Consider the following 27,332-nt stretch of genomic DNA (forward strand, 5'->3'; position numbering starts at 1 on the left):
ATCAACGTGCTGTTCATGCCTTATATTCTGCCCCCCCCTCCCCACCCCCATAGCGACGACCGCGGCTACTACATGATCGAATTCATGAAGAAGTGGGATGGTAGGATTGTGCCCGCTCTCGTGCCGGATGATATTTTCGAAGCAAGGAAGATTCTCACCCACCAGCTGATTATGAATCAGGACTTTAATGAGAAGAGGAACGCCAAGGAATTTATCGAGTAATACTCAAAATAAGGTAAGCGGTGCCAACACATGATCTGTTTTTTTTTCTTTTTACCCCGAAGTGATTTTTCGCTTGTTTACAGTTTTTAGGTGCTGAAATTTGCATTGTTTTTTGCATGATTTATAACGAGCGAACGTTTGATTTTAGTCTCTCGGAGCGAATGCTATGTTGACCATTCGTTCAAATGCTATGGTGAAAGCTTTAGGTTCGTGGGATGACAACTTTTAGTTATGTACAGTGGCAACTTTATTATGCGATTGTGGCAACTTTAGTTCTGTAAGGCTGGCAACTTCAGTCTATGATATGTCAACTCTAGGCTGGCAACTTTAGTCTGTGAGGGAGGCAACTTTGGTTATGTAAGGCTAGCAACTTAGTGTAAAAAAAATTTGCCCTCATGATATTACTCCGACTACAGTGTGATAGACACTACTTAATTTAATTTTACGTTAAATTTGAATGCGAGGAATGAATCTCGGCTCATATCGAAAATTGGCCGGCAACAGCAAAATGAAATCGGGGAAATACCAAAATAATAGCACGTTAATTAAACGATCTTCATTATGTCAAGACACGGGTACTGATAATTATGTTTTCATATCATAACACTATATGCCATATAGGGTTGTAAGTAGAGGAATTTTTTTTTGGGTCCAAAAGAACATTCTCCATGCCCACACGACGCTCTCTAAGTGCACATTGCGCGGTTCGCCATCTTTTGGGGACACGTCCAGGCGTCGTGCTCAGGAGATCTACAGATTTTGCACCGCCCCTTTTTCTTCGGTGCTTTTGGTCCGATATCCAGGAGCGATTTGTAACGCCTCTCCCTGGGCCTTCCTTTTGTTGCTGTCATTGGCGGGTCTCTAACCGCACGCCCGGACGATGCAGCAGAAACTTCATCTGTAACAGCCCACTCGGCGCTCGGCCCCCCCATTGCATGGTCTTGTGTTCCAGCACCCGCGGCAGATCCATCTGTTGTAGCTCCCGTCGCAGACCCCACTAGTGGCGCTTCTGATGTTGATCCTTGCGCAGCACCCGATGCAGACCCATCCGGTACAGCTCTATCCCTCCTATACATTCCCATTGATTCTCTTGCTCTCGCATCCTTCTCTTGCCTTTTCCTAAGTGCGGCCAGTTCACTTCTCATCGCCTTCATGTGCCTCTCCACTATCTTTGTTGCATCCTACCCATCACAAGCGTCCTTAGCTATCTCAGCTAAACCCTTGTTCATTGTTGCGTAGTGCATCAATTTCCTAGAATTCTCTGGCATCTCATGCTGTGTCGGGTTCAGCTGCTGCATGCCGTGTGGCCCGAGTGCGGCATCTGCGTTCCAAGTCCACCTTTTCAGAATGTAGTGTTGAGGAAAGACCCTGACCCCTTCATGCTGCATAACTCTCAGAATGGCAACACATGATGCCGTCCCTGTCAAACTTGCAGCATTCACAAGAGTACATATCCGCCTCCATGTCAACCGCCAATTTATATGTTCTGCTGCCGTACTGCCCAGAATTGCCGGTCATCGACATTGTCTCATATGTGTTCACCCCAGTGCGCATGCTGTGGTATGAGGAGGTCATCTGCAGTTCTTCTTGAAATCTACAATTAACAGCAAATCAAAGTTCATACGACTTTTTACATGGCAACAACAGGTCAAATCATGTGGCAACTCACACACTACCCACTGGCAACTTTAATTTTTCCCCACTGGCACAACCAACTGGCAACTTTATTCATTACAAGGCTGGCAAATCTACCCAACTGATACTGGCAACTTTTCTTTTAGGCAAGTTTAAAAGTTTACAAAGTATACATGGCAATTCTACAAGTGTGAAAGTGGCAAATACAGAAAAGTGACCATGGAAACTTATTTTTTTTTTCTCTAATGACAAAATGAAACTGTAACAACAATCCAGCGTCTGAGATTGTTTGGCAAGAAAAATAACGAAACTCTAAGGCATAGTGTATTTTCTCAACGCGCCAGGGGAAAGAAAAATGTGCGGGCGGGCCAGTGTACTAATGTACACAAATAAAGAAATACAAAGTAGGGAAACATGTATTTTATTAATCTCATGTAGAGAAACAAAATTACAAGTTCCCTTATGAAAAGTGCGCTCCGTGTGGCCTGCTAGCACGGCCAACATGACATGGGCGATTGTGATCTCCTGGTTCACGGGGCCTCGGAAAGCTCACACTTAATTACATCCGCAGGTCAAGCCTACAGACCACATCCGATTAAGCTGCTGCAATGGTGTTGTCTTCAAGTCTTGTCTTATCGCTTTGCTTGGTGTGGAAGATGGTCTTGTCTTCTCCGTCGAAGCTAAGCCACGACTATTCGACCATGCAGGTGCCGAACAATGTGCTCCGCCGTCTTGTCGTTGTATGATGAAGTGTCCAGCTGACACGCGCCTTGTCAGCTAGACAGGTTGATGAAGTGGCCTCCGCCTCGTCGGTACCCAGCCTGTAAAATGTCCGCCTCGTCATACCGGACAGAATGCCTTGCCTTTGCCTCGTCAGTGCCCAGCAAGAGCATGTGATGTTGGTGATGTACTTCATCGGTACACGGACATGTTGGTGGAGTGGCTTCGCCTCGCCAGTGTTGGGGAAGATGGTTAGATGCCGGAATGCCATCAGCAATGTGGATGAGGGAGCAGACTTGATGTTGAAGACAACGATGTAGGTGCTGTTGGAGGTGCAAGAGACCTCGCCAGGAGTTGGTGAAGAGTGCGGCAAGGCGGGCGCCGCGGACGTTGGTGTCTCGACGGACACCATGTAGAAGGCCGCCACGAGCCACGGCGTGCCGATGCCAAGTTGGTGAAGAGTGCGCCAAGGCAGGCGTCGTGTATGGCGGTGTCTTCGCGGACACCGTAGAAGGTCGCCACGAGCGGTGGTGTATCGATGCCAACTTGTGAAGAATGTGCCAAGTAGGGCGCCATCGGAGGCGGTGTCTCAGCGACACCACATAGAAGGCCGCCATGAGCGGCGGTGTCTAGCACGACACTAAGTCGGTGAAGAATGCGCCAAGACGGGCGCTCTGTATGGCCGTGTCTCGACGGACACCAGTTAGAAGGCCGCCACGATATGGAGCGGCACGATGCTAACCTGTGAAGGATGCGTCAAGCCGGGCGCCATCGGTGGCGGTATCTCAGCGACACCATGTAGAAGGCCGCCATGAGCGGCGGGTCTAGCACGACACCAAGTCGGTGAAGAATGCGCCAAGACGGGCGCTCTGTATGGCGGTGTCTCGACGGACACCAAGTAGAAGGCCTCCATGATATGGAGCTACATGATGCTAACCTGTGAAGGATGCACCAAGTCGGGCGCCATCGGTGGCGGTGTCTCAACGACACCATGTGGAAGGCCGCCATGAGCGGCAGCGTCTAGGACAATGCCGGGTCAATGAAGGATGCGCCAATATGGGTGTCGTGTATAGCGGTGTCTCGACAGACAACCACGTGGAAGGCATGCTGATGACAAGTTGCTGAAGAGCGCACCAAGGCGGGCGCCGTGTATGGCGGAGTCTTAGCGGACACCACGTAGAAGGCTGCCAGAGCGGTTGTGTTCATACCTATGATTCCTGTGAAAAGTGCGCCAACGCGGGCGCCATGCATGGCAGTGTCTCAGCGGACACCACGTGGAAGGCCGCCACGAGCGGCGGTATATTGGTGCCAAGTTGGTGAAGACTGACATGGCGCCTGCCTCAGCGGACACGATGAAGAAGGCCGCCACGAGTGGTGGCGTACCGATGCCAAGTTGGTGAAGAGTGCGCCAATCCGGACACCGTGTATGGCAGTGTCTCAATGGACACCGCGTAGAAGGCCGCCACGAGCGGCAGTATATTGGTGCCAAGTTGGTGAAGACTGTGCCAAGGCAGGCGCCATGTACGGTGGTGTCTCAACAGCAGACACCACGTAGAAGGCCGCCATGCGCGGCGACGGCACGACAACGGGTCGGTGAAGGAAGCGCCAAGACAGTTGGCGCACGCACTCAGTAGACACCAAGTAGAAGGTTGCCGCTAGCGACGAAGTTTGATAGTTGTAAGAGACCTGCAGGCCAACGGGCGCCTCCCGCTGACGCGAACAACCTGTTGCTGATGACGACGACGTTCAAGTGAACGCCTCTCGTGCTAAGACAACATGTGTGCCAGCTTATCCTATTCATCGAGGTAGCGCTCCGCGTGGAGCGGGCACTATGTAGACGTCGCCCGCACCATCACGCATGTCGGTGTTCAGGCTTACGTCGACGGGTTGTTGATGAAGATGGCGCCCCGTATTGGACGGGCGCTAAGCTCTGGAGACAATGGCATGCCTCCTGCATGCACCTCCATGGCACCATGGTGAAAGAAGAACGTCATCTCCCTGTACAGCGCCCTCCTTGGACGAGCACGTGTCGTCGTGGCCGGCCGCGGTCAAGGCGGCCGCGTAGCCTTGATGTCCATGGACCTGTTTGCCTTGGGCGCCTCATGGACCTGTTCGCCTTGATAATGGAACCTGTTTTGCTCGATGGTTACCTGTACTCTTGTTATGCATACGTTTTGGACGCAGCGTCTCGCTGCCCTCCGTCTTGGTCCTGTTCACCTCGATGAATATGTCCCTGGTGAGGCGCCTCATCGATCTCTTCCTTGTACGGCAGTACGACGCCCCCTTGGACGAGCGTGTCGTCGTGGCGTGCGTCGCCGTCTTGGGCGCGTTGGGCGCTGCCCTGCGTCCTTGACCGATCTGCGCTGCTAGCTTCCCTGCAGGCTGCGGCTACTCCCGGTCCTGGGTTGGCTCGCCATCCCCTTGGCGTTGAGCAAGCCGTGCGCATAGGGAAACCTGTAACAACAACAAAAGGTAGGTGGAACTATGAACCTGGTTTGGAAGCTCACAACCATGGAGACCTCGTCTAGGTCTGCCAGGCGTCATCGCGCTCCCTTCCTTGGATCTGTTCACCATGGGCGTGTCGACCAGCACCGCTCCCCTGGCACCTGTTCGTCTAGCGCGCCGCCGCGCTCCTTCTCTCTACTGGACTTGTTCGCCATGGATCTGCTTGAGCGTGCGTCTGGGCGCGAGATGTCCGCTGCCTTCCGGTCCGGCTCTCCTCCTCCCTCGTTAGTTTGACATGGGCTTCTATTTATAGGCAACAAGCTAGAGCCTGGAGGACCCTTGCGTGCTGCATGCGGCCGTTCGGCCTGCCTCCTGATTTTCTGGCTCTATCCCTTTGGATCGTATACGAGCTGCTCTTCGTTTAAACTCCACACCACCGTCATTATCCTTTAACCTTTGTGCTTATATGGCTACGTGTATGTGCGTCTACAAACTTGGCGCGCCAGCTAACCCGATCGATCGAGATGCACGTATCCGGTTGGCCTCGTGCAGCATAGATGTCTGCATGCGATTGATGAAGCCCCTAGCTGATCCTGCCTGTACCCACAACAAACTAATGAACAAAGGATTAATAATATACTACGTGCATGTAGCACATCTTGATCTTTTTTCCTTCATGTGCAACTGGTCGCTACATACATGCAGCTGACCCTTTTTTTCTCTGCCTGATTTAATTTTGTGCCAAATTTTGTTACAAAATCTCGTCAAACAGAGATGCAAATTTGTTGTGCATAACTTTTAGTTACCTGTTAAACATCCTTCTTGTGTATACCACTTCACCTGCTCCTCAATCAGGCTGAACCCGCACTTCCTCGGCACGGTCAGCGCCGTCTCAGCCTCAGCTTGCCTTTCTGCCCCAAGTATCCTTTCCTGTAGAACCGTGTATTGGCGCACAAAGTCGTATATTGAATTACTGGGGCTCACATATCTCTTCAATACGGCATTGAACCCCTCACTGCGTTGTGTTGACTACAAGAAGGGGTAAAAGTCTAACATGAAGTAAGCAGGCACCCAACTTGTCCGGTTTTTCCACAAATGACCTAGATCTTGATTATCTTGAACTTGATATTTCTCAATCATTGCGATCCACTTCAACTCAAATTCTTGCGGCGTCCAGCTATTGTTTATGCAATCCTCAAAATCAGCATGCAGCTCCAGGTTCCTGCCCATAAATCCCCCCAGCTTTTCTTGCGCTTTTTTCATAATATGCCAGCGGCAATTCCTGTGTCTTGCATCTGGAAAAACCTCAGCTATCCCGTTCCGCATTGCAAAGCCTTGATCTGTTATGATATTCGCGGGGGCAATCCCATCCATTGCTTCTAAGAATGTTTTGAACAACCATACAAAGCTGTCAGTGTCTTCGTTTCTCATGAACCCACACCCAAACTGAACCGACTGCCCATGGTTGTTTATCCCGATGAAAGGTGCGCACGGCATGTTGTATTTATTCGTCAAATATGTCGTGTCAAAGGAGATGCGGTCGCTGTAGTACTTGTACGATCTCCTAGCTTATGCATCCACCCAATACAAGTTTATCACCCTATCTTCATCGTCCAGCTCAAAGCTGTAAAAGAAGTCATCATCCTCTTTTTTTAGCTTGTTGAAATACTGGAGCGTGAATTTCATGTCCATTACACAATGCTCTCTGCGAAGCGCCGCTCTGAAGTTGGCCATGTCTGTCCTTGTGTACGACAAGTCTTCCAGCTTGCCATGGAGGGTCGACAGGATATGCATCATTTGGCTGGTGCGAAGGTTGCAACCATGTAGAAGTTTCACAAACTCCTTCTCCTCCCTCGGCATGTGGCGGTGTGAGCGCAAGTACCTGGCGAGATTGAATTTTTTTTAGCACATGGTGGTTATGTTCTTCCTCAAAATGCTCCACGATATATGTTGCACCGTCAAGCTTCACCTTCATTCTTGCTTGGCAACCAGTCCTTTCTGTGATGTTTCTCTTCCTCTTTGGAACAACCGATTCAGGAAGTTGCGTGTCCTCTTTTCCCTTTTTGTTTTTGCCAGCTTTGTAGCACACAAACTGAGCTCTGCTTGTTTCACCGCTTTTTATAGGCCTCTGGTAATCAATCCTTACGCCAAACCCGTTCCATCTCGCGTAGTCCACATAGTGCTGTTTTGCTGCTTCAATGTTATCGAACCTCATGCCGACCGCTGGCTTCTTAGGAGCTGAAATACCATCATCGCCATTGCTTTCTACATCATCTGCCATTTCTCCATCCGATCTGTGCAATGGGGGCTCTGCTGCCGACGTGCTCCCTCCAACATGTTCAGTATGTGTATGTGCCCCCACAGTGTCTGGAACTGCAGAATTCATATTATCAATATAGATAAAAACTGAAAAACACAAGGAAAAAAAAACATGTGGCAACTGTTGTACATGCACATGGCAACTTGCTGGGCATGCACATGGCAACTGTTGTTCCTTTTTTTTTACACCGGCGGCAACTGTTGTACATGCACATGGCAACTTATATACATTTTTTACAGGTAATTTCTGAACAAGCAACGTGGCAAATTTGCAACACAATTTTGAATGGTTACGTTTTTTATTTCATGACCAGCTACCCATGAAAATTTACATCAAAAATAAATAAAAATTAAGCTGCATATAGTTGGGGTCAGTAAGGGAGAGGAGGCCAGGATTTTTGGTTGGAGTGGGGAGGCGGTTTTCTTACCTCCTGTCGCCGTTTGTTGCAGGCAATCATGATTGCCGGCACCACCAAGTCGGGGCGTTTGTGAATGGTGCCCAACCTGTTCTGGACTCGCAGCAGAGTAATTTTTTAGCCACATATCATACCGAGGCTAAAAACACTAGAGAACTATGCTGTTTTTTGCGTTTAACATCCATAACTCCATGCAAGACTGGACGAAGTAGCATTTCGGAATGATCCGGGCCATTCTGATCATCCCGCACAAGATTAGTGTTTGTATCCTGCTCCGTATTTTGTTGACCTGCGATAAAATGGGGATAGCTATTTGCTCATTTCAAGCACAACAAAATAAAATGCGTGTCAATTTATTTTAGGCACTCAACGACAACTTTTCACGATAATGATTAGCACCACTCAATAATCTAAATTGGAACATTTTATTTTTCTCAAACCTTACGACAAGAAAATGACTTGCTGCAGTAGCGGTAGCAGCGGGCATGATGCATGCAATGCATCAAAGTCTTCCGCCATGATGTCATTTGGTGTCAACGATGGGAACCCCCACGAACCAAAAATCTGGCCCATGTCCCCTTCCATGCTTTCGAAACTTTCGAAACTTGTTCTTATCTCCTGTGAGGATAACACATGGACAAATTAGAGCTCACATCCTTGCAAGTTAAAAAAAGTTTCGAGTGTTATATGCTATTTTTTTTGGTTTTCCATTTGCTTCATAAACCTAACCATGGGTTGTACACATATCTTTTTCCCCCGCAGGGATACGTCATGACGGTGTGAATGTTTTCCTGGGCCCACAGACGGATGAACAAACATGGAAGGGCCAGATATGTACATATGAATATGCTTGTTTTTGCTTTTATAATTGCAACCCAGCACTATATGAACCCTTAAAATGGACGCACGGTTACCAGTGTATTGTACTCAAGATATAACGTATGACGTAGTTCTATAATGTGGTATCTTTTTGCGTAAATGCAAGGCAGTTTAATCTCAGACAAGATGGCAACTTATGATTGTGCATTTTTTTTCGGCAGTCAGACATGAATATGTGGATATTCCGATACTACTAATATGGGGGGGGAGGGGGTGATTCCTAATTTTGTGTAGTCAGAATCCTTTTGTAAGCACAGGGTTCTGAGATGGCAACACATGCATGTGCATGGGTAGCTTTCCATTTAAAACACATGGCAGTTTAGACACACACATGATGGCACCTTTGGTTATACAGAATTTTTTGGCTGTCAAAACACAAAAGTGTTGATGCTCCAAAATGGAGGTGACCCATAGTATTCACTAATCACATTCCATTTTTTGCCAGTTTAGTGTCTGAAACCGGCAATACATGCATGTGCATGTGGCATCTTTAGATCTAAACACATGGCAATTTATTATCTATCAGAATGGCAACTTTGCCTCCAAACAAACAGGATCCCACACAAGATCCAGGAACACAAACACAATGGAACATACAGGATCACGCACATGATCAAAATTAAGTGACACAAACTGGGGGGGGGTGGCAATTCTGTGGAACATACAGAATCAGATCATGATTCGATTTTCAGGAACCTGAAGTGTAGATGATGGGGCAGAGAAGTTGGTGGGGGGGAGGGAAGGGGGGGTAACCTGTTGCGTTACTTCTCCTCTAAAAAACTGACGAAACCTACGATCAATAATGCTTCATCATGTTCTATTTCTCTTTTCCGGATATGGGTTGGCAATTCATGTTTTTTTTTCTGGAGTTGGCCTTTTTGGGGGATCTAGACTGGGGGCGGCCGCCATGGATGTCACCCTTCTCTCTCGTCCCCGTCCCCCCTCCCTGCCCGTTCTGATCTGGAAGGAGCTACCGCGGGGCTACTTGGGGAAGAAGCAAAACCCTCCTGGGGGCGTATGGGCTTGGGGCAATTTCTGGCTATCCAACATGGCAACTCACCCGATCCAAGCCAATTGGGCCGTAATCAGAGTCCCATGTTCTCTTTTTTTTCGATCGGAACTGCTGGGCCTTGGTTGATGTGGCACGGGCTGAAGCTGGCAACTTGCGAACGAGCCAGGTTCGCGCTCGCACGCCGCCGCGCACACGCGCTAGCGTCCGAACGAAGCTGGCAACTTGCCGCGCGCACGCGCTCACGTGGCATCTGACGTGGACGCCGACGCAGAGTACCGTAGTTCACGGCGCGTCGCGGGGGGCTGCAGCGCGACTGTCACGCAGTATTCGCGTCGTTAATATATATATACTCCGTAATAGATTGAGAACATGCCCGATTTGATGGATTTAAATGCAGCTCGTGTTGTCCTGCGGGGCAACAGGCACTCAGATAAGGTTCAAGTTTCAGTCAAATATTTCCACTAAATGAGGAAAAAAGTGACTGAACCTGATTTTCTTTTTCAGGCAACTTTACAATGTATAGACGGTCTCACGGACGGTTCGCCTGAGCTGAAAACAAAAACATGTCAACAACACTAAGCCGGGAAGCAGGGGTAAGTCCCCATATTTTTTCTCTCAAGAAAAGGTGCGTAGTGTCCCTCAAAGAAGAATTTGCTTCACGAAAGCCGCGGCCAACTCGCCCGTGAGTTAAAGCAGCCGGCCGTAATTAGCGACGGCCGCATGCGGAAAGCTCGTTAGCGCACTCAAAAGCAGAGCTAGCACTAGCTAGAGCCATTCTGATATATTCGTGCCAAGTCCAGAAATTAAGTTATACTCTCTCTGCACTAAAACCACGACAAATATTTATAAACGGAGAGTATTTCCATAGATAAGAGTAGTACATGCGAGATAATTTGGTAATACACCAGTCAATCCAGGCGAGCATTACGTAGCGTGTTTTCATGATCGAATTCCATTCTTTAATCGTACTAGTTCGGTAAGAGCTGAAGTAATCGCGCGCTTGTGAATTCTGAATACATTCTCACTGACACCTGACTGCCGCAGATCCACTGCCGCCGCACAAGGTTCAGTCCGTGTCCGTTACAATGGATTGTAGCTGACGGCATGCATTCTCTGCCCTGCTTATTTCGACCGGTTGCTTCCATGGAAGCTCCAACGAATTAACAACCGCCATGCCTGTTAGTTCACCACCCTCACGGCTCAGTTTCCTATCGACTGACCACTATATATACATCCTAATGCTCCATGCCACTGGTCGATCCTCATATACACTTACATAGAGCCAAGTAAGCATCACATCCGGTGATCATGATGAGGTCCGCCAAATTAGCTTGCATGCCTTCTTACCCGCTCATCTCTATCACCGTCGCCGTCCTCTGCCTCGCCGGGGTTCGCGACGCCGCCGCCTTCGACTACGCGGACGCACTCGACAAGGCGATCCTCTTCTTCGAGGCGCAGCGCTCCGGGAAGCTGCCTCCGGGCCAGCGTGTCACGTGGCGCGCCGACTCCGCCCTCTCCGACGGATCTGCCAGCAACGTACGCAGCAGGAATTAATGAATTCATGATTCGTTAAATGACTCAATGTGTTTTGACTTTGTTGGCGTTTGGATGGATGGATCAGGTGGACCTGGTTGGAGGGTACTACGATGCCGGCGACAACGTCAAGTTCGGCCTGCCGATGGCGTTCACGGTGACGATGCTGTCGTGGAGCGTGATCGAGTTCGGGGACACGATGCCGCGGGGCGACGACGCCGAGGACGCCGTGCGTTGGGGCGCCGACTACCTTCTGAAGGCGGCGACGGCGACGCCGGGCGCGCTGTACGTGCAGGTGGCGGACGCGTACCAGGACCACCGGTGCTGGGAGCGGCCGGAGGACATGGACACGCCGCGCTCCGTGTACAAGGTGACGCCGCAGAGCCCCGGATCGGATGTCGCCGGCGAGACCGCGGCGGCGCTGGCCGCGGCCTCGGTCGTGTTCCGGAGCCGCGACCCGGCCTACTCGTCCAGGCTGCTGCGCGCCGCGCAGGAGGTGTTTGGTTTCGCGGACCGGTACAGGGGAGCCTACAGCGACTCGCTCAGCTCCGTGGTTTGCCCCTTCTACTGCTCCTACTCCGGCTACCAAGTAAGCAAACAATGCAACCGCTACGCATATATAGGACGTATATAAACGTCCGCATGTCTTTGATTAATGCGTGGTGGGGGGCGCAGGACGAGCTCCTTTGGGCGGCGGCATGGCTGCAGCTAGCCTCGTCGCAGGACGTGTACATGGCGTACATAAGGTCCAACGGGCACACCCTCGGCGCGGAGCAGGACGACTTCACCATCAGCTGGGACGACAAGCGCGTCGCCACCAAAATCCTCCTCTCAAAGGTACGTCGTGCAGTACCAGGCACCCGGCCGCTCGCTGGAGAGTAAACTGTCCTAGATCAACTTGCAGAGGCATTGCAGCTCACACACATGTATGGGTGAGATCGTTTTGATCTGCAGATGTTCCTGCAGAAGAAGGTGGACGGCTTAAACGTGTACAAGGCGCACGCCGACAAGTACATCTGCTCCCTCGTCCCGGGAGCCAGCGGGTTCCAGTCCCAGTACACACCAGGTAACTGGTCGACTGTAAACTAATCCTCCAAATCTCGCCCCTTATTAATAGAGTTTCACTCTGATCCAAAAGGAAAGAAAGAAATTCTAACAACTGTTACCTGCAGGAGGTCTTCTGTTCAAGGAAAGCGACAGCAACATGGAGTACGTGACATCCACCGCCTTCATGCTCGTCACCTACGCCAAGTACCTCAGCGCCAACGGCGGAGCAGCCTCCTGCGGCTCTACCACGGTCACTCCCTCCACCCTCGTCTCGCTTGCCAAGAAACAGGTATAAACAGCGCCTACTATGCCATAAAATTTACGCATGAATCAATGGATCGATCAATTATTTTTGGCAGGTGGACTACATACTGGGGGCGAACCCGGCGGGGATGTCGTACATGGTTGGGTTCGGGGCACGGTACCCACGGCGCGTGCACCACCGGGGCGCGTCCATGCCGTCCCTGCGCGACCGCCCGGCCCGCATCGGCTGCGACCAAGGGTTCCGCTACCTGCGCTCGTCGGAGCCAGACCAGAACGTGCTGGTCGGCGCCGTCGTCGGGGGTCCGGACCAGCGCGACGCCTACTCCGACAGCCGCGACAACTACGCGCAGGCCGAGCCGTCCACCTACACCAACGCGCCCCTCGTCGGCGCCCTCGCCTTCTTCGTAGCGGCAGGGGCACCCCTTCACAACAAGTAGATGTAGAGACATCATGCATAACTAGCTTGATGTGGCGTAACGAATTAAAGTGTATCTGAAGAAACTGGTTGAATGCGATCGATCGAAAACTCGTAGCAACATTTCTCCGACAAAACTCATTGCCACATCAAAACTCTGGCTTGCGGCACTAACAACACACCAAAAGATTGGTCCCAAAACTCACCGAACATCTAAAATCCTGCAAGCATTTCCAGCATCAGAACATATCATCTCGTAGCACACGGAATCGTTGCAACATAATGCCCTTATGTACTGATGGCCCCATTGGTGGACCGACCTTTTGATGGAAAATCCCTCCCTCAGATTTGACAGGGTTTGACTCCCACGACCCGACTACACCGCACACAAGCAAGACCATGCATCTTAGCAATCTCTGAACCAACTTACTTTGGTTATTGACAAAACCGGTAGCGTCGTAAATATGAACACGAAGTTCGATCCAACCTAGCAATCAAGAACAAGCAAAAATCTCAAGATAGGTACTCAAGAAAATGAGTAAGAAGGTGGGGTTCTGCTAGCGGATCAACCAAAGGCCATTGAGCACAACAATTGTCGATTACTCTCAAGGACAGGTAACATCATGCAGGATTAATGTAGAGTAGGGCCGACGAGGGAGGAGGTGCGATCGAGACCGAAGTCCGACGAGTAACGGAAAAGTCTTACGTTCTGTTGGCACTCTATTCTTTGTGTATGAGAATACAAGATGTGTTCTGCCCATCGAGGGCACCTAGCTCGGCTTTACATAGTCGAACAGCCAGGGTTTTGGATAGAATTGGGCGTATCCCAAACATGGACCCTACCTTTCTGAACTACGCACTATTCTTCCTTTACAACATATGCGCATGGCCTCCTTCCTACTCGTATTTTCTATAGCTTAAACTAGGCTTCCTTCTCTTGTACGGCAGCTTCCTTAACCGGGTGGTGGGCGCAACCGGCTTCTACGCTAAGTTGGCCGACTCGTTAGTAACCCCAGAGTGCAGCGTTGATAGGATATAGTCTTCATTCCTGAATCTCTTCTTGGAACCTTCTTTTGTACGGAAGTCTTCATATGTTGTTCGGCCTGCTGTTTGTGGAGTCGTCACTCGACTCCAACCATGAGACCGAGTTCTCTTTGCCTCCAATTCGGTGGTGCACTTCATGTAAAGTTGGAAGGGAACTATTTTCATAATGCCTTTGCAATTTTAGCTCCCAAATTTGTCGTTTTTCGCTTTGAATTGTTTTTTCACTTTGTTTAATATTTTTCATTTCTTGCCGGTCCGAAAATCGAGGAGGACCGGCACAGAGTTACATGGAGCAAATCCATTCGGGATTTTCTGTGGATTCAACTGAGGAGCCGTTCCTGCAATTGGGGGATTTCGTTCCTTTATACTGCGAAAACCAGCATAGGTCTTTTCCTCTTCTTCCTTTGCCATGAACTTCCCCAAATTGATCCACCTCCCTTCGAGTCCCGCCGTTATGGCTCCCAAGAGAGACGAGAACTAGGAGATCTACTATGTGGGTGAAAAGGAACTAGAGGAGCGCGTCCGCAAGGGGTTGAGTCTGCCCTTGGCGCCATCCATCAGGGGAATGCTTTCCCCAACCCCAAGAGGGTGAGTCTGTCTTATTCCTTGAGCACATCGATAGAGGTTTGTACCCTCCTGGCTCCAAGTTCTTTAGGGAGGTCTTGCGGTATCATGGGATTCGCATTCAGGACTTGCGTCCGCAAGATGTCCTCCAGATTTCAGACTTTGTCGCTCGGTGCGAAGCCTACATATGTATTGCTCCTAGGCTTGATTTTGGACTAAGTACTTTCGTTGTGAGTGGAAACACACTAAGTCGAAAGGCCGTCTGAAATAATTAAGGGGGCTATCCTCGTCCTTCTTTCTCGCAAGAAGACGAAGAATTCTTCGATACTAGATTCTTTTATTGTCGGCCAACCATTCCTGCTTGTGTGAAGTAGGTTTTCTTCCTATTAATCACCCGCCTGGGGAACCACATCTAAAGTCAATGTTGGTTCTCAATGAAGGAACTATTCTTGAACTGGCAAAGCTTAGAAGGCGCGTGCGGGAATTGTCGAACCCTAGGCTGAGAATAGTCGGCGTTGTTGATTTCTGGGTATATTGCCGAGTACAACCTTTGCGTGCTCGTAGTCGCTTAATGTGCAAATTTTGCAGCAATTCGGGAGACCCGGACTGAGACTCATATGAGGAATGGGGCCTTTCTTATTTTCAGAAACAGATGGCTCGATTCCTAAAGGATCATGTCGGGGATTTTGTTAACAAGGAGATTCCTCGTTTCACGATATTCAACCGCCCAGAATCGGTATCTTTTTTAACCTAGTGTTTCATAAAGACACCTTTTCTGTATGCATTCTTCATTCAAGTTTGTCTGTTTGGCTAGGTACCATATCACTGGAGCATAAAAAAGGACCCAGTGTGGCGTGCGAAGCTTACTGATAATTGGTCTGATGATGACAAGTCGGCGGAGAAAGAGGTCGATCAGCGCGCTCGGGACGAGTCACCCCCGAACCGACCCATTCGTACCGGAGTACGAAAGGTGCCAATATCTAGAGCGGCCAAAATTACCGGGATCTTCTTTTCCTCTACCGCTGTCATTGCTAACGTGACGTCTTTGATAGGAAACATGTAATATTCGACAATTAATATGGATAGGAGAGAGTACAAAATTTAAGAAATTTGACATGTGATAAACCTAAAACATATTATAAAAAAGAAAAGAATTAGTATAATTTACTCTTGAAAATTACTAAATATTTGTGTCATGTTTTCATCAATATAACCAGATCGAGAAAAGGAAAAAGAAAAGCGGATCCGACCAACATGGGGCCGTGGAGGGAAAGTTCTTGGTGAGGAGGCAAGGTCCAGCTGAATTGGCCCACACTGTCACACTGACAAATCTATCTATGGAGGGATAGAATTGGGCCATCACAACTATTAAACCCCAAATGTACGCTGTATTGGAAAAAATTCGAGCCCAAAGTCCCAAATCACAAGCACAAATGCCTAATACTCAACGAAACATTCAAGATACGAACATACTCAACGTTAGCGCTACAGGGGATTCTTCGACTTGCGCCGTAAAATCAAAAAGTAATATTTCCCCGTCCCATATTAAATGACTCAAATTTGTCTAAATATGAACGTATCTACATATTAAAATACGTCTAAATGCATGTAATAGAAAGTCATTTAACATGGGACGGAATGGAGTTGTATTCGTGATAGAAAGCAACAGCAACATGTATACTAGTGTAGCCAGTTTTTGGCAATACTAATAGGAGTACTAAACCAATGAATCACGCTAAACTTGTACTCAGCGAATGCGCCGTCGAACTCTTGTCGATCGATGCCTAATTCCACGGCTGCCAGCTCTGCCACCTCTCCTCCTTCCCGGTGTAGTCGCGGGGCCGGAGGCACTCCTTGCTGCACACCATGATCCACCCTTCCTTGCTGATCGAGTTCTCCACGTCGGGCACTTCCAGGTCGCACCAGCAGCGGGCGCACCTGCTGCGGCCGCGGGCGTAGGAAACGACCGGGGGCAGCCCGTGGTCCGCGCGGATGTCGTTCACGGCGGCGTGCAGGGCGTCCACGAGCCCACGGAAGCACCAGGTGCCGTCGGGCGCCAGCGGCTTCGGCTTCGGCGCGGGCGCGGGCGTGAACGGCGACTCCGCTTCGTCGCTCAAGTTGCCCTCGTCGTCGCACCCGGCGGCGGAGCTGGCGGGGCGTTCAGACATTTTGACGAGCGGCTTCGGCTTCGGCGCGGGCTCCGGCGTGAACGACGACTCTGCTTCGTCGCTGAAGTTGTCGATGTCGTCGTCGGCGATGACGGGACTGTTGCTGCCGGTGGAGCTTGCGGGGCTCGCGGACATTGTGACAACCGCACGGGGCAGATCGTTGATGATTACGTACGAACGGTACGGCCATGGGGCCTGACCTGTAAAAGCATATATAGAAACTACGGAGTCTTCTCCGAGCCTGGATGGATTATTGGAGGCAATCCGAGTAGAATTCGACGACTCTGAGACCGAAGCCGGAAGGAATTCGAAGAAGTAGGCCGGTTCCAGCTCGGACATAAACAGAAGCCTGCCGCCGCCTTTGAAGCGTTTCGTGACGGCTGCCGCGACAACTAGACAAGTTTTTTTTGAACGCGTATTCGCTCCTCAGTGTTGTTGGGTGATAGGTTAAAATTGTCACCCACACAAGACTAAAGTTACCATTGTCGAGGACTACATTTGTGAAAAACCTGGCTCGTGGTCGTCCGCCTCGTGCGGACAACTCCACCCGTCTCCTCTCTCCCTCCACCTACTCCCTTCCACTTCACCTCCCTTGTTACTTAAGGAGGACACAAAAGTTGCCGTTGTCGAAGAACTAAATTTGTCCCTAGAACATGATGGACCGCATCCACGTCTTCCCGATCGCACGATCAACGTAGCGTTCGAACGTCCTATGAATTTTATTTTCTAATATTTTCGTTTTAGTTGTTTTTACACATCGATAACCACACAACCAACCCACGATGGGTTACTGAAATATGCTCCTTCCGATTCTAAATTTTTGTCGTGGTTTAGTTAAATTTAGGATCGAAGGGAGTAATAATTATAAAATACTACTCCTTCTGTCCAACAAAAGATGTCTCAACTTTGACTATATCTTTTTTGCGAGAAGGCCAAGGCCATATATTAAAATCAACCAATCCTTGTAGAACCATCTTTAAAGTAAAATAAAATTACACGCAAGTTCTTGTAGGTAAACGTCGTTGTCTTCCTCCTGCACTCGCCGGTGGCGCGCCGTGAGCGAAACTCGATGCTGTCTCTGGACCTTTGAACCACGTTGAAGCCAAGAAACCATTGTTGACGTAGCAGTCGGGAAGTCGCCGGTCGGAGTCAGAAGACGCCGGTGACAGTGATCTGAGAAACAGACCACCGTCCCGGAGAAGAAAACGACGAAAAGGGTTGGATGACCATCCCAGATCAGGCCAGACTAATCCGAGAAGACCTGACCGCATTAACTCCACGATGAGGTCGAAACTGGCCGATTCTCATCGATCGGAAAAAAAACCAATAAAACGATACACGACGACTTGCAAAACACAAACACAGAACTAGATCCACCACTCTAGAATAGCAACGACCAACCGTTCCGCACTCCTCAATGCCACCGACAGGATCGCCGTCCACGAGGTGTACGAGGAGTCGGTAAAACCTTATTCTTGAGCCGTACAGTGCCGCCATCACCACCATAGCGCAGCCGCCGGTTGACCAAAACCTAACTTTTGAAGACGTACAATAGCACCAACTGTAGAAGAAGCGGGGCATCGACCCTTGCCGGCTGGCCAGGAGACGAGATCAATCTGGTGAAGGCGCTGGGCGTGGCGGCTAGGACATGCACGGGCCTTTTTTCTGTCGGGGTCTAAAGGAATTTTGACTAAATTTGAATGCATATATACACTAAGTCACATCTAGATACATCCAAATTTTTACAAAACTTGAGACATTTTTTGTTAGACTGAGGGAGTACTAAAACGTGTTTGCAAGATCTGAAAAAAAGATCGGATTCGAAGTGAAACAAAAAAAAGCGGGTGCTTCAAAGGAGAATCTGCTCTTCAATGTGAACTAGATTCGTTTGTGAGCAAATCATCTCCAACTCGGCCAGCCATGGGTACGGTAGCGAATCAAATGATCGGTACGACTTGAGTGTGAACTAACCATCAGCACCAACTCAGATCGTTTATGGGAGTACTAGTAGATGAACAGAAACAACGACGAGATGAGGATGACGGCAACGAGATCGATCAATACGTTAAAGAGTCCTCGAGAAGCGAATTAAAGCTATGGAGTTTTACACAGTGGGATCAAACTGTCGAGTACATGTACACCTTGGGCTCCACGGGAGAAATTCCAGGTCTACCAGCTAAGAATCTCCTCCTCATCCTGAAATCCAAATCGGCAAGTCGAAGGCGCACAAAACTCAGGCCTCCCAATGTCCCATGTCTCTTTGGCGTGACAATGCGAATGCCGTCCGGCCCGGCCGGCCGGAGAGAAGCTCGTCGATCCCCTACAGAGACCAGTTCATGGCGTTGCTGGAGTGGTGGCCAAAGGCGCCGGCGCCGGAAGACCCATGCTCGGCGTGCGGCGTGTTCGGCGCCCCGGCCCTCCCCTGCTGCAGCGCGAGCTCGAGCTCCCCGAACTGACCGCCATGCTGGTGAACCGAGCCTGGATGGACATCGCTCATCACAGCGTCATGATGATGGTGATGCTGCTGCTGCTGGTGCTGCTGCATGTTCCTGCCCCGGGTGCTAGCCCAGGCGCTGTTGCTTGCCGCCGCCATGTAGTCGCTGGCCATGACGGATGGCGCCACCGGGCTGACCTGGAAGGCGCTGGCCGTCGACATTGCCGGGGGCCGGTTGTGGCTGGCGCTGTGGGCACTATGATCCCATGGCTGAGTTGACAGAAGAGAGAGAGCACAGCTGGAGTCGGCGGCCGTGACTCCTGCGATACATTCGGCCGCGGGAAGCTCGAAGCTTGGGTACATCGGCGCGGCGCCACCCGACGAGCTACCCTGGCCGGCGTAAGCGTGGTGGTCGACGCCGTATCCGGCAACTGTGCTGCGGTGAGGATGATGGAGTTCATGGCTCCCTTGCCACTGGGCTGCCGTGCCGGGCATCCGGTGGTGTTCGCCGGGATGAGCCGTTGGCCACGCATCCCTCACGCTGCTTGGAACCCTTGGGTACGAGAAATCCAGCAGAAAGCTTCTGAACCTGCCGGGATCTTCTGAAACAAAATTTGCAAAAACATTAACGTTTCGTTTAAATTGCAAGTGTGTGACTAATTCGTGCTAAAACTGTTGACTGCATGAGGCACTAGTTACCATGGAAGGACGCGGCAAGCCGGCCATAGCGCGAAGACAGAGGACCAGGTGGGGGCTTCCTCCGGCGCTCATTGTGACCCGCTAGGCGCCTGCGGCAACTTCGTTTTCCTTGGTCGAATTCAGGTAACTGGTGGAACCTGCGATTTTAGGTGCAGAAAGGTTTACATATCCAACATACTAAGTCCAGATGGTGATTTTGTCAAATTAACAAAGGATAAAAGAGTCACCATAAGGAAGAACGTCATACAAAAAGTAAGCAGAAAATGAACAACAACAGTCAAATTCAGACAACAAAACCAGAGCAAGTAGCATTCGTATATCAATTGCATCTCATATCGTTTATGAGTATAAAAATCTGCATGCACATGGAAAGAGGGAAAATGCTAACTCTGTAATCGAGAACCAGATACTGTAGCTTAATATACCATGCATGCATCAAATGAATACTTAAACAGAGCTAATCACATGCCATGTGCAAAGCTGCATCGAAGCAAGTACACCATTTGTTTTAATCCTGGACTAAAACTGTAACCAAAGGAACGCCTTTCATGATTAGATCCACGCATCACGTCCAGGAAAAAAAAGGACATGTGGATAGAACACCTGTAATCATTCCTAGACAGTTGAATGCACATAGGCTTATAGTACAACAACAGTCATAAGACCACACAAAGCCACCGGAAAATTGTGAACTACCGGTTCAAATTTGTGTACTTACAAGTTACAAAGGTTCATCCATCAATGTGCTGTAGTGCACGGGAGTTTTTTTTTACTTCAGTCAGCTTTTTAAAAAAACTACGGTTCTCCCTCGTATGAAGTGTCGCAACTTTGTCTGGATATCCATATATATACACACTAAAACGCACGTGTTTAGACAAAGTTGCGACACTTAATACAGGACAAAAAGAGTATTTGATAGTGCATTCTAAGTTTTCTGTAGTAATTATTTGAACATCAGCACAAGCAGGAAATCTTTGGGACTCCATTTCATTTGTCCCAACCAAATTGCTCTCCTATCGAACTTAACACTAGGGCATTAAATAGTATACAGTACTCGTACTACCAATGTACCATTATCCCAAAAAAAACTACCCAACGTACGAGCATTCATCCTACCATACAGTGGAATAAGAAGAAGAAGAAGAAGAAGAAAAAGAAATCTAGGCTTACTATATATGCCACTCGGACAAGAATTCCTGGGTGTACACTTTTCTGTCCCTTACTATTCTGGTCAGATTCCACCTGCCCAAATGTTGCATTGGTTGCTTCATTTTAACCAAACCAAATAAAGTGAACACACGCAGTACTACACTACACCCATGCGTCACCATATGAACCAAACCGTTGAACTTCTTTTTCTTTTTCAAGTAGCACTTGAATTTCTGAATGTGGCAAAGCAAAGAAGCAGTACTTTCTTTGCGAATAAAAGAAGCAGTACTAGTAGTTATTCTGGCCAATTGCAAGACTGTGTTCTTGTCCTGATTGGGGCCAATTGCTGAGGATCCTTTGCTTGCATGCTGACAGCAGCCACATGCTGGAGCAACCCACCCAAGGAACTCGAACATCGAATCAAACATGCGGATTTCTGAAGAAAAAACAATTGCCATTTGCCAGCAACCATCCACAGCTCCGCTGGCTTCGAGGAGTAGGGCAGTGTCACGAGTGCAACAGTAGCTAGTAGATGGAAGCAGAGGAATAAAAGCGGCAAACAAAGTCCAGAAGGCCGGGACGAAACAGATTTAAAACTGGATTAATTGGAGGCGCGAGCTCAAATTGCATGTTGCTGGAGCTCAAATTTGCTAGGAGCTCAAATTAACAAGTAGGGGCGAGTGTTTTCATACATACATACTGTATTACCTGCTGCACTGTTGGCAGAAGCGCTGCTGGATGCCGGCGACGACGACGAGCGGCGCCTTGGAGTGCATGGAGCACACCTTGTGGCGGCAGTAGTAGGTCTTGTCGCCGCTCAGATCCACGCCGCACCCTTCCACCTGGCACCTCGGCGGCTGCGCCTGAGCGTGCGCGGCGCCGTTGCCGGCCGCAGCGGCGGCAGAGGCTGCTGCTGCTGCTCCTTCTCCTCCGGCCCCAGCGCCGCCGCCCGCCGCGGAAGTCGTCGCCCCGCTGCCGCTGGCCACGTCCTGCTCGAAGTAGATCTTCTGGCCGAACTTGAGCCCGTGGAAGTCGTCGCCTCCCCCACCGCCGCCGCCGCCGCTGCTGCCGGTCTCCATTGCCGCGCCGGCGTTTCGTCCGCTGCTTTTGCGAGAACACGCGTAGTAGTATTATAGTCGGGGCTTGCTAGCTACTGGTAGCTGGAGTGGTGTAGGCAGGGAACTGATAAATAGTGGCGGCTGGCTTTGTTGGCCGGCCCCGCTCCTCTTCCGCTCTGGCTGGAGAGAGGAAAGAAGGTGGAGATGAGAGAGAGAGAGAGCGGGCGAAAAGATGGAAAGCGGCATAGGAGGACGACAGCAATGGTGGCGCCGCGCTTAAAATAAAGCTTTTTTCCGCCGGTGTGGTGCAGTGCGTGCGTGCGTGCGTTGTGTGCCCGTTTCTGTGCTCTGCTTCTTTACTTCCCCGTTCAGTAAGTAGTTCACGCACTCCCACTTCCTCCCCCAGCCAGATTCTGTTGCTTCCCTCTTTTCATGCCACGAGTCATCAACTACTCCACACCTTTCCTACTCCGGGAGTTCTCGAGTAGGGGTATAGAAGTAAGTACGTGGTGCGTATTTGAACTGTATGGGGGTTGAAAGAGTGCATACGCGGGCGGGCGGCCGCGTGCGTGGGCGTGGGGTTTCGCACCTCCCAGACGCAGGTTTGCCAGTGCCAGGCGGTTGCAGCAGGGAGGTGGAGCCGAGGGGGGTGTACGCGCCGCCCGTGGGGAAAAAAGAAGCGCTCGGTGCGCACCGGTGTCGCCGCGCTAGCTGCTGGCTTCGAGGCTTGGCTGGGATACGTTCCGAGTTCCGACCCATCTGGTCCGGGGATGGAATCACGGGGCACAGGAGCGTGGAGGGGACGGGCCACGAGCGAGGTTACATGAACAGCAGCAGCAAGCCAGCCACCGCACTGTTGTTTCTGCGCGCTGGACGGCTGGCCTGTTTGGTGCCACAGTAGCTGTCTGGTCGATGTAGCTCTGGCCTGGCCTGCCTTGTGTCTGTGTCTGCGCCCGGCCCGCTACGTGCACACGCCCAGGCATGCAGGCTCGTGCGTAGGGATGCATGCATGCAGCCAGCCAAATTGGTCATTGGCTGCCTAGCTCCTGTAAATGTCACTGCGAGTCGTAACTTGCCGCGCTGACACGCCGGGAATTGATGGTTACGTGGGCGGTGGCGCGCGCGGGGCCGTGGACGGTGACTACCTAGCTTGCATGTCAGCCTCAGTGGGTGTGCCATGTACAATGTTTAAGAGTAAAATGCGTAAAATGCATCGGAGTCGTAAAGGTCCCGAGCCGGTTCTAATTTTTTGAAACTGCATGTTTGATGTTTGAGTTCCGGTTATTTCATAAGTGGTTCATCACAGTCCTAATGTGGTTTATGCGTGTGTCTGCCGTCGACGTGGCTATTTGAGCCAACATGTCAGGTGACAAGGTGGACACTCGTTTGCTAAAGAAAAACCTGCCACTTTCTTCTTTCTCCTTGTCAGCCCCTCAATTTCTTTTCCCGTGGCTGATAGGGTGGGGCTCGGCTCTGCTCGTGGGGTCCACTAGTAGAAGAAGGCCCGGCGGCTCCCACTCGTCGGTGGCTTTCCCGAAGCAGCGCTGCGCCGTGGCTTGGGCAAGGTGAGCCCAGCAGGCGCGCGTCCGCATCCAATAGAGGCAGCGCAGGGTGCTGATCGTCGATGGGAGCCAGTCGGTAACGGGCTCGCGCGGCGGCGAAAGACGGCACACAGCGGCAGGGCGCTACAGGGGACTATTCGCACAACAAAGAGAGGTTAAAGGGAGGTGGTCTCACCATGAACGTGAAGGGACGGTCGGAACCAGCAGAGGAGCATCTCAGGGAGCCGCTCGACCGTGGCAGGCGGCGGCCAAGGCAGGGGAACGACGCGGGTTCGACTCGGTCCACGGGAGCGTTGACGAGGAGCACCAGAAGCTTCATGACGTCTTTGTGGAGCTTAGGACAATAGAGGTGGAGCGCCGCCGGAATTGGAGAAGACGAGGTCGATGGCGACGATTCACAGCGCTTGAGGACGATTCTTTTGGCAAGAAGGTTCAACGCAACAAGGCGGAGCTTTTGGGCAAGGTTTCGCAGCTCGAGGAGCACGATGGCCGCGACGGCGCAAAGCGGTGGCGCGCGGGTGCGCACGGACACATCGAGCGGCGCGAGGAGGAGCGGGAGAGCATGGCTGGGTCGAGGAGGAACGGAAGGGCGTGGTCAGGGGCGAGGAGGTCAACGCGGGAGGTGGCGAGGCGGGCGAGTGAACGTAGCAGAGAGAGGCAGAGAGAGTGAAGGGCTAATGGGGAGAAGGAAGAAAGAGGCAGGTTTTTTTTAGCAAAAGAGCGTCCACCTTGCCACCTAACATGTGGGCCCAAATAGTCACGTCAGCAGTAAAGCACAGCACAAACCAAACTAGGACCTGTGCTGAACCACTTATGAAATAATTGTGACTCAAACGTGCAGTTTCAAATAATCAGAACTAACTTGAGACCTTTATGAAAGATTTGGGACCTCCGATGCATTTTACTCAATTTTTAAGGGGACAAAATATGAAAAATGAAGTAGCACGGCTTCTTGTACCAAGACACAAGTAACTCCTGGTAACGGTTACAAGTGATGATAAAATATGGATGTGGTTATATCTCATGCGCCTGATTTTTTTAAAATACTTAAATCTCAGTGAAAGCATCATAGTCGTTTTACTTAATATCGGAGTATCATCTGCACTCCTTCCTCTCCCACGTGTTGCCATTGGATTAAGATCCAACGACCAAACGCGTCGGCTTATCTCTCTAGTTAAAAACAAGCAGCTTCTCAGTAGCATAAGCTAAAAAACATGGGGCTTCTTAATAGCAAAGCCGATAAAATATTCACTTTCTCTTATTAATTAATGGCCTAATTAGTAATAAGCTGAGATGCCTTTATCAGCGAGGAGCTACTCCGCTCAAAACTCAAGTGGTCAGTGAGCTTTCTTTTTCGTGTCCAAGCGTTTTTTTACTAAAGCTAGGTTAGATACTCAAGATTAGACATTTTCTCCATTGTGTCATCTCTTAGTTACACGTTTCAAATTAATTAAATTTTAACAATTTCTTAGTTTTAAGTCATGCAAACTCCGATTGCTAGATACTTACGGTATAATACTTCCTTTTTTTAATGTCTATACATGCAAGGTCACTAGGTCAAACTTTCTCAATTTTAACAAAATATGTAGAAACAATGACATATATAACACCAAGTGCAGAACGAAGATTATTTGATGATAGTCCTGACCATACTAGTTTTGTGTTGTATGTGGTATATTACTGTAGTGCCTTTTCTTTTACAAACTTGATCGAAGTTGACAAAATTTGTCTCAAGGCAAAGTTAAATATATATTCAGAAACAGAGTGGCATGTTTTGTTGTTGTCTTTAACCTTTCTATATGCAATAACAAAATAGAGCCTTTCAAAAAGGGTTTCACTTTTGAGTTGGACAAGACGGCTCTTGCATTACTTGAACCGTTGGTCTAGCCTGGGTCGGAGTTATGCCTTGGCGTGTTCGGATTGGTGGAGAATCTTTTATGTGCCAGCCCTTTTTAGTCCCCGTGCGAGCTTTGGATTTGCCTCAAAATATTCCTATTGATTGGCCCGGGGTTTGTGTTTGTTTTACTCTGCCTCCAGTCCAGTACTCCTGCTCCATTGTAGGGTGATGTGTGACTGAATGTGTCATGGTAATATAGTCCAACGACAACGGGACGTCAGGAATCGGGGGGCGCAGTCAAATAAAAAGCAGCTATTCCAAAACCATGGCGAGAAAAGAAACTGATTCGAGAAATGTGGACCCAATAAACGACCTTAGGATACGCCCGAAGTCCTTAATTAAGCAACCGGCCATCCTGGTCACACAACTTTTCCGTGTATGCATGTGGAGGCGCGGAAGACTATGGTTTTGTTCAAAATTTATAGGCTTCTACTTGTACTTGGTAAAATCCTCAAGTTCAACTAGGATAAAAATTCTAGACACCCACACACCGCAAAGTCTTACACGGTAGAAGCAAATTGTTACATGCACACTCGGCTTTTTTAAATGAATTCGTCGACATTGTGGGATAAAGTATGAACATGTGAATTGCAAGGGAGCAATTTTTTTATCAACGTGTTGTAGAAATATTTTACACTTGGGATGTTTTTTAGATTCACACTCACAAATTCATATATAAGCTTCGCGTTGAAAAATTACAGCTTCGCATTGATCTTTACATATACATATGTACATCAGTGCCATTTAAAGGGCAAATAAATTTTTTAGCATGGTATCATGTTATCATATAATTATATGACACCGGTGCCAGTGTGTTTTTGTTTTCTTACTCTAGTTGGGACTTTTTCCAGTGAGTTGTCTGCGCTATTGCACATGCGTGCAGACACACGAAGTAATTATAGATCTTGTGGTGTTCAAAAAGTACAGGACCACACGCCAGAGAAAAAGGAGTTTAATGTACTAGGATTGAAGGTAGCAGCACGTACATATGAAGAGCCATTTGATCTAGGAGAGGAAGATACTAAAGCGTAGCGGTGACTGTCCTTGTTTAACTAGCTGGGCAATCTGCGCTTTGAGCCATATGCTACTGGACTTAGGTCCCGGATGGAATCTGCACAAACCGCATGTACCAGCATATGCGCAAACAAAGAAGCAAGTACGGGAAGAAGTATAAATATATATATAGGGAAATATAAAGAGACCCTGTTCAAATTTATACAGGTATAGCTTTTCAGGTGGCCATGTGCGTCTTACGATGATCGAGGGCAACCAGATTAATCAGGCGACAAAATCGTGACGAGCTTATGCAAGAGAACAAACTAGTGGTCTCTGTTATGTACTGTATTTTTGTAAGCTTAGCCACCGTTCAAAATCAACCCTTTGGACCTACAATCGGCCCTGTCAAAAAACAAATTCCCGTCAAAAGGACCTTCAATCGTGTAGTATGGGCGATTCATCTAGTCATACGTTTTGACGTTGATTCTGCGGTCCAGCGTTATGTCGAGGGTATACAACAGCGATGAGAGCATACCGTACTGACTCTGTAGAGTGTGGACACAATAGGCATCAAATTATCAAGGTCAGTCCAGTATGGCTCCACATGGAAGGTAACTTGGTTGCGAAGCGGGGTTAGCTGGCTACATCGTCGTGAAAATTCAGATAAAATACATCAAATAATACTTCGAATAATGGAAAACAAGAGGAAAATCCAATCTGCTACTCCAAAGTTCCCATCTACCGCTGCTCGGTTGCCTCTGTTTTTTTCGACTCATTGTGTCGGTGTCCTTCTTTTACACTCTCCGCAGGGCTTAAATCACCTTACCGCTACTTCTCCCCACTTCCCCAGGATT

At 49.5% G+C, this 27,332-nt stretch overlaps 4 protein-coding genes and 1 non-coding gene across 8 annotated transcripts; 3 read left to right on the forward strand and 2 right to left on the reverse strand.

The window, feature by feature from the left end:
* Window positions 1-1,599: 1,599 nt before the first annotated feature.
* Window positions 1,600-7,303, reverse strand: LOC104585121. Its single transcript, XM_024454645.1, has 4 exons — window positions 6,905-7,303; window positions 5,863-5,952; window positions 5,534-5,619; window positions 1,600-1,816 (listed from the first exon to the last, which is right to left on the reverse strand). Exons 1-4 carry the CDS (start codon window positions 7,301-7,303, stop codon window positions 1,600-1,602), a joined length of 792 nt encoding a protein of 263 aa, XP_024310413.1.
* Window positions 7,304-10,832: 3,529 nt separating this feature from the next.
* On the forward strand, window positions 10,833-13,038 carry LOC100832274 (endoglucanase 4). The gene is made up of 6 exons (XM_014902404.2): window positions 10,833-11,184; window positions 11,270-11,770; window positions 11,857-12,018; window positions 12,136-12,247; window positions 12,354-12,517; window positions 12,588-13,038. Exons 1-6 carry the CDS (start codon window positions 10,957-10,959, stop codon window positions 12,927-12,929), a joined length of 1,509 nt encoding a protein of 502 aa, XP_014757890.2. The 5' UTR covers window positions 10,833-10,956; the 3' UTR covers window positions 12,930-13,038.
* A 1,247-nt stretch (window positions 13,039-14,285) lies between these two features.
* On the forward strand, window positions 14,286-15,678 carry LOC106866794. Of its 3 annotated transcripts, none has more exons than XR_002960177.1 (3): window positions 14,286-14,539; window positions 15,104-15,251; window positions 15,330-15,678. XR_002960177.1 is itself a non-coding variant. In XM_024454838.1 (3 exons), exons 1-3 carry the CDS (start codon window positions 14,937-14,939, stop codon window positions 15,576-15,578), a joined length of 447 nt encoding a protein of 148 aa, XP_024310606.1. In that variant the 5' UTR covers window positions 14,546-14,936; the 3' UTR covers window positions 15,579-15,678. The 3 variants fall into 3 exon arrangements, 1 of the variants encoding a protein (XP_024310606.1); XR_001407670.2 differs by having other exon boundaries at window positions 15,162-15,251; window positions 15,330-15,675; XM_024454838.1 differs by lacking the exon at window positions 14,286-14,539 and adding an exon at window positions 14,546-15,044 and having other exon boundaries at window positions 15,162-15,251.
* A 3,044-nt stretch (window positions 15,679-18,722) lies between these two features.
* Window positions 18,723-22,452, reverse strand: LOC100824643 (squamosa promoter-binding-like protein 17). Of its 2 annotated transcripts, none has more exons than XM_014902112.2 (3): window positions 21,674-22,452; window positions 19,817-19,953; window positions 18,723-19,716 (listed from the first exon to the last, which is right to left on the reverse strand). In XM_014902112.2, the coding sequence occupies exons 1-3, from the start codon at window positions 22,042-22,044 to the stop codon at window positions 19,004-19,006; spliced, it is 1,221 nt and encodes a 406-aa protein (XP_014757598.1). In that variant the 5' UTR covers window positions 22,045-22,452; the 3' UTR covers window positions 18,723-19,003. The 2 variants fall into 2 exon arrangements, with proteins under 2 accessions (XP_014757598.1, XP_003578329.1); XM_003578281.4 differs by having other exon boundaries at window positions 18,723-19,719.
* Window positions 19,294-19,440, forward strand: MIR156A (microRNA MIR156a). The gene has a single exon (NR_126827.1). It is a non-coding gene; the product is annotated as a microRNA MIR156a (primary transcript).
* Window positions 22,453-27,332: the final 4,880 nt, after the last annotated feature.

Source organism: Brachypodium distachyon, chromosome 4 (assembly GCF_000005505.3).
Source record: "Brachypodium distachyon strain Bd21 chromosome 4, Brachypodium_distachyon_v3.0, whole genome shotgun sequence".
Taxonomy (NCBI): domain Eukaryota; kingdom Viridiplantae; phylum Streptophyta; class Magnoliopsida; order Poales; family Poaceae; genus Brachypodium; species Brachypodium distachyon.

Coding starts and splice junctions, on each gene's coding strand:
- LOC100824643 (XM_003578281.4), bottom strand. CDS start 22,044: ATGGAGACCGGCAGCAGCGGCGGCGGCGGCGGTGGGGGAGGCGACGAC. Junction 19,954..21,673: donor TTCTGCCAACAGTGCAGCAG/GTAATACAGTAT, acceptor CTAAAATCGCAG/GTTCCACCAGTTACCTGAAT. Junction 19,720..19,816: donor GCTTGCCGCGTCCTTCCATG/GTAACTAGTGCC, acceptor ATTTTGTTTCAG/AAGATCCCGGCAGGTTCAGA.
- LOC100832274 (XM_014902404.2), top strand. CDS start 10,957: ATGATGAGGTCCGCCAAATTAGCTTGCATGCCTTCTTACCCGCTCATC. Junction 11,771..11,856: donor GCTCCTACTCCGGCTACCAA/GTAAGCAAACAA, acceptor TGGGGGGCGCAG/GACGAGCTCCTTTGGGCGGC. Junction 12,518..12,587: donor TCTCGCTTGCCAAGAAACAG/GTATAAACAGCG, acceptor TATTTTTGGCAG/GTGGACTACATACTGGGGGC.
- LOC104585121 (XM_024454645.1), bottom strand. CDS start 7,303: ATGGCAGATGATGTAGAAAGCAATGGCGATGATGGTATTTCAGCTCCT. Junction 5,953..6,904: donor AAAAAATTCAATCTCGCCAG/GTACTTGCGCTC, acceptor ACGGTTCTACAG/GAAAGGATACTTGGGGCAGA. Junction 1,817..5,533: donor CGTGCATCTCGATCGATCGG/GTTAGCTGGCGC, acceptor TGTTAATTGTAG/ATTTCAAGAAGAACTGCAGA.
- LOC106866794 (XM_024454838.1), top strand. CDS start 14,937: ATGTTGGTTCTCAATGAAGGAACTATTCTTGAACTGGCAAAGCTTAGA. Junction 15,045..15,161: donor TCGGCGTTGTTGATTTCTGG/GTATATTGCCGA, acceptor TCTTATTTTCAG/AAACAGATGGCTCGATTCCT. Junction 15,252..15,329: donor TATTCAACCGCCCAGAATCG/GTATCTTTTTTA, acceptor CTGTTTGGCTAG/GTACCATATCACTGGAGCAT.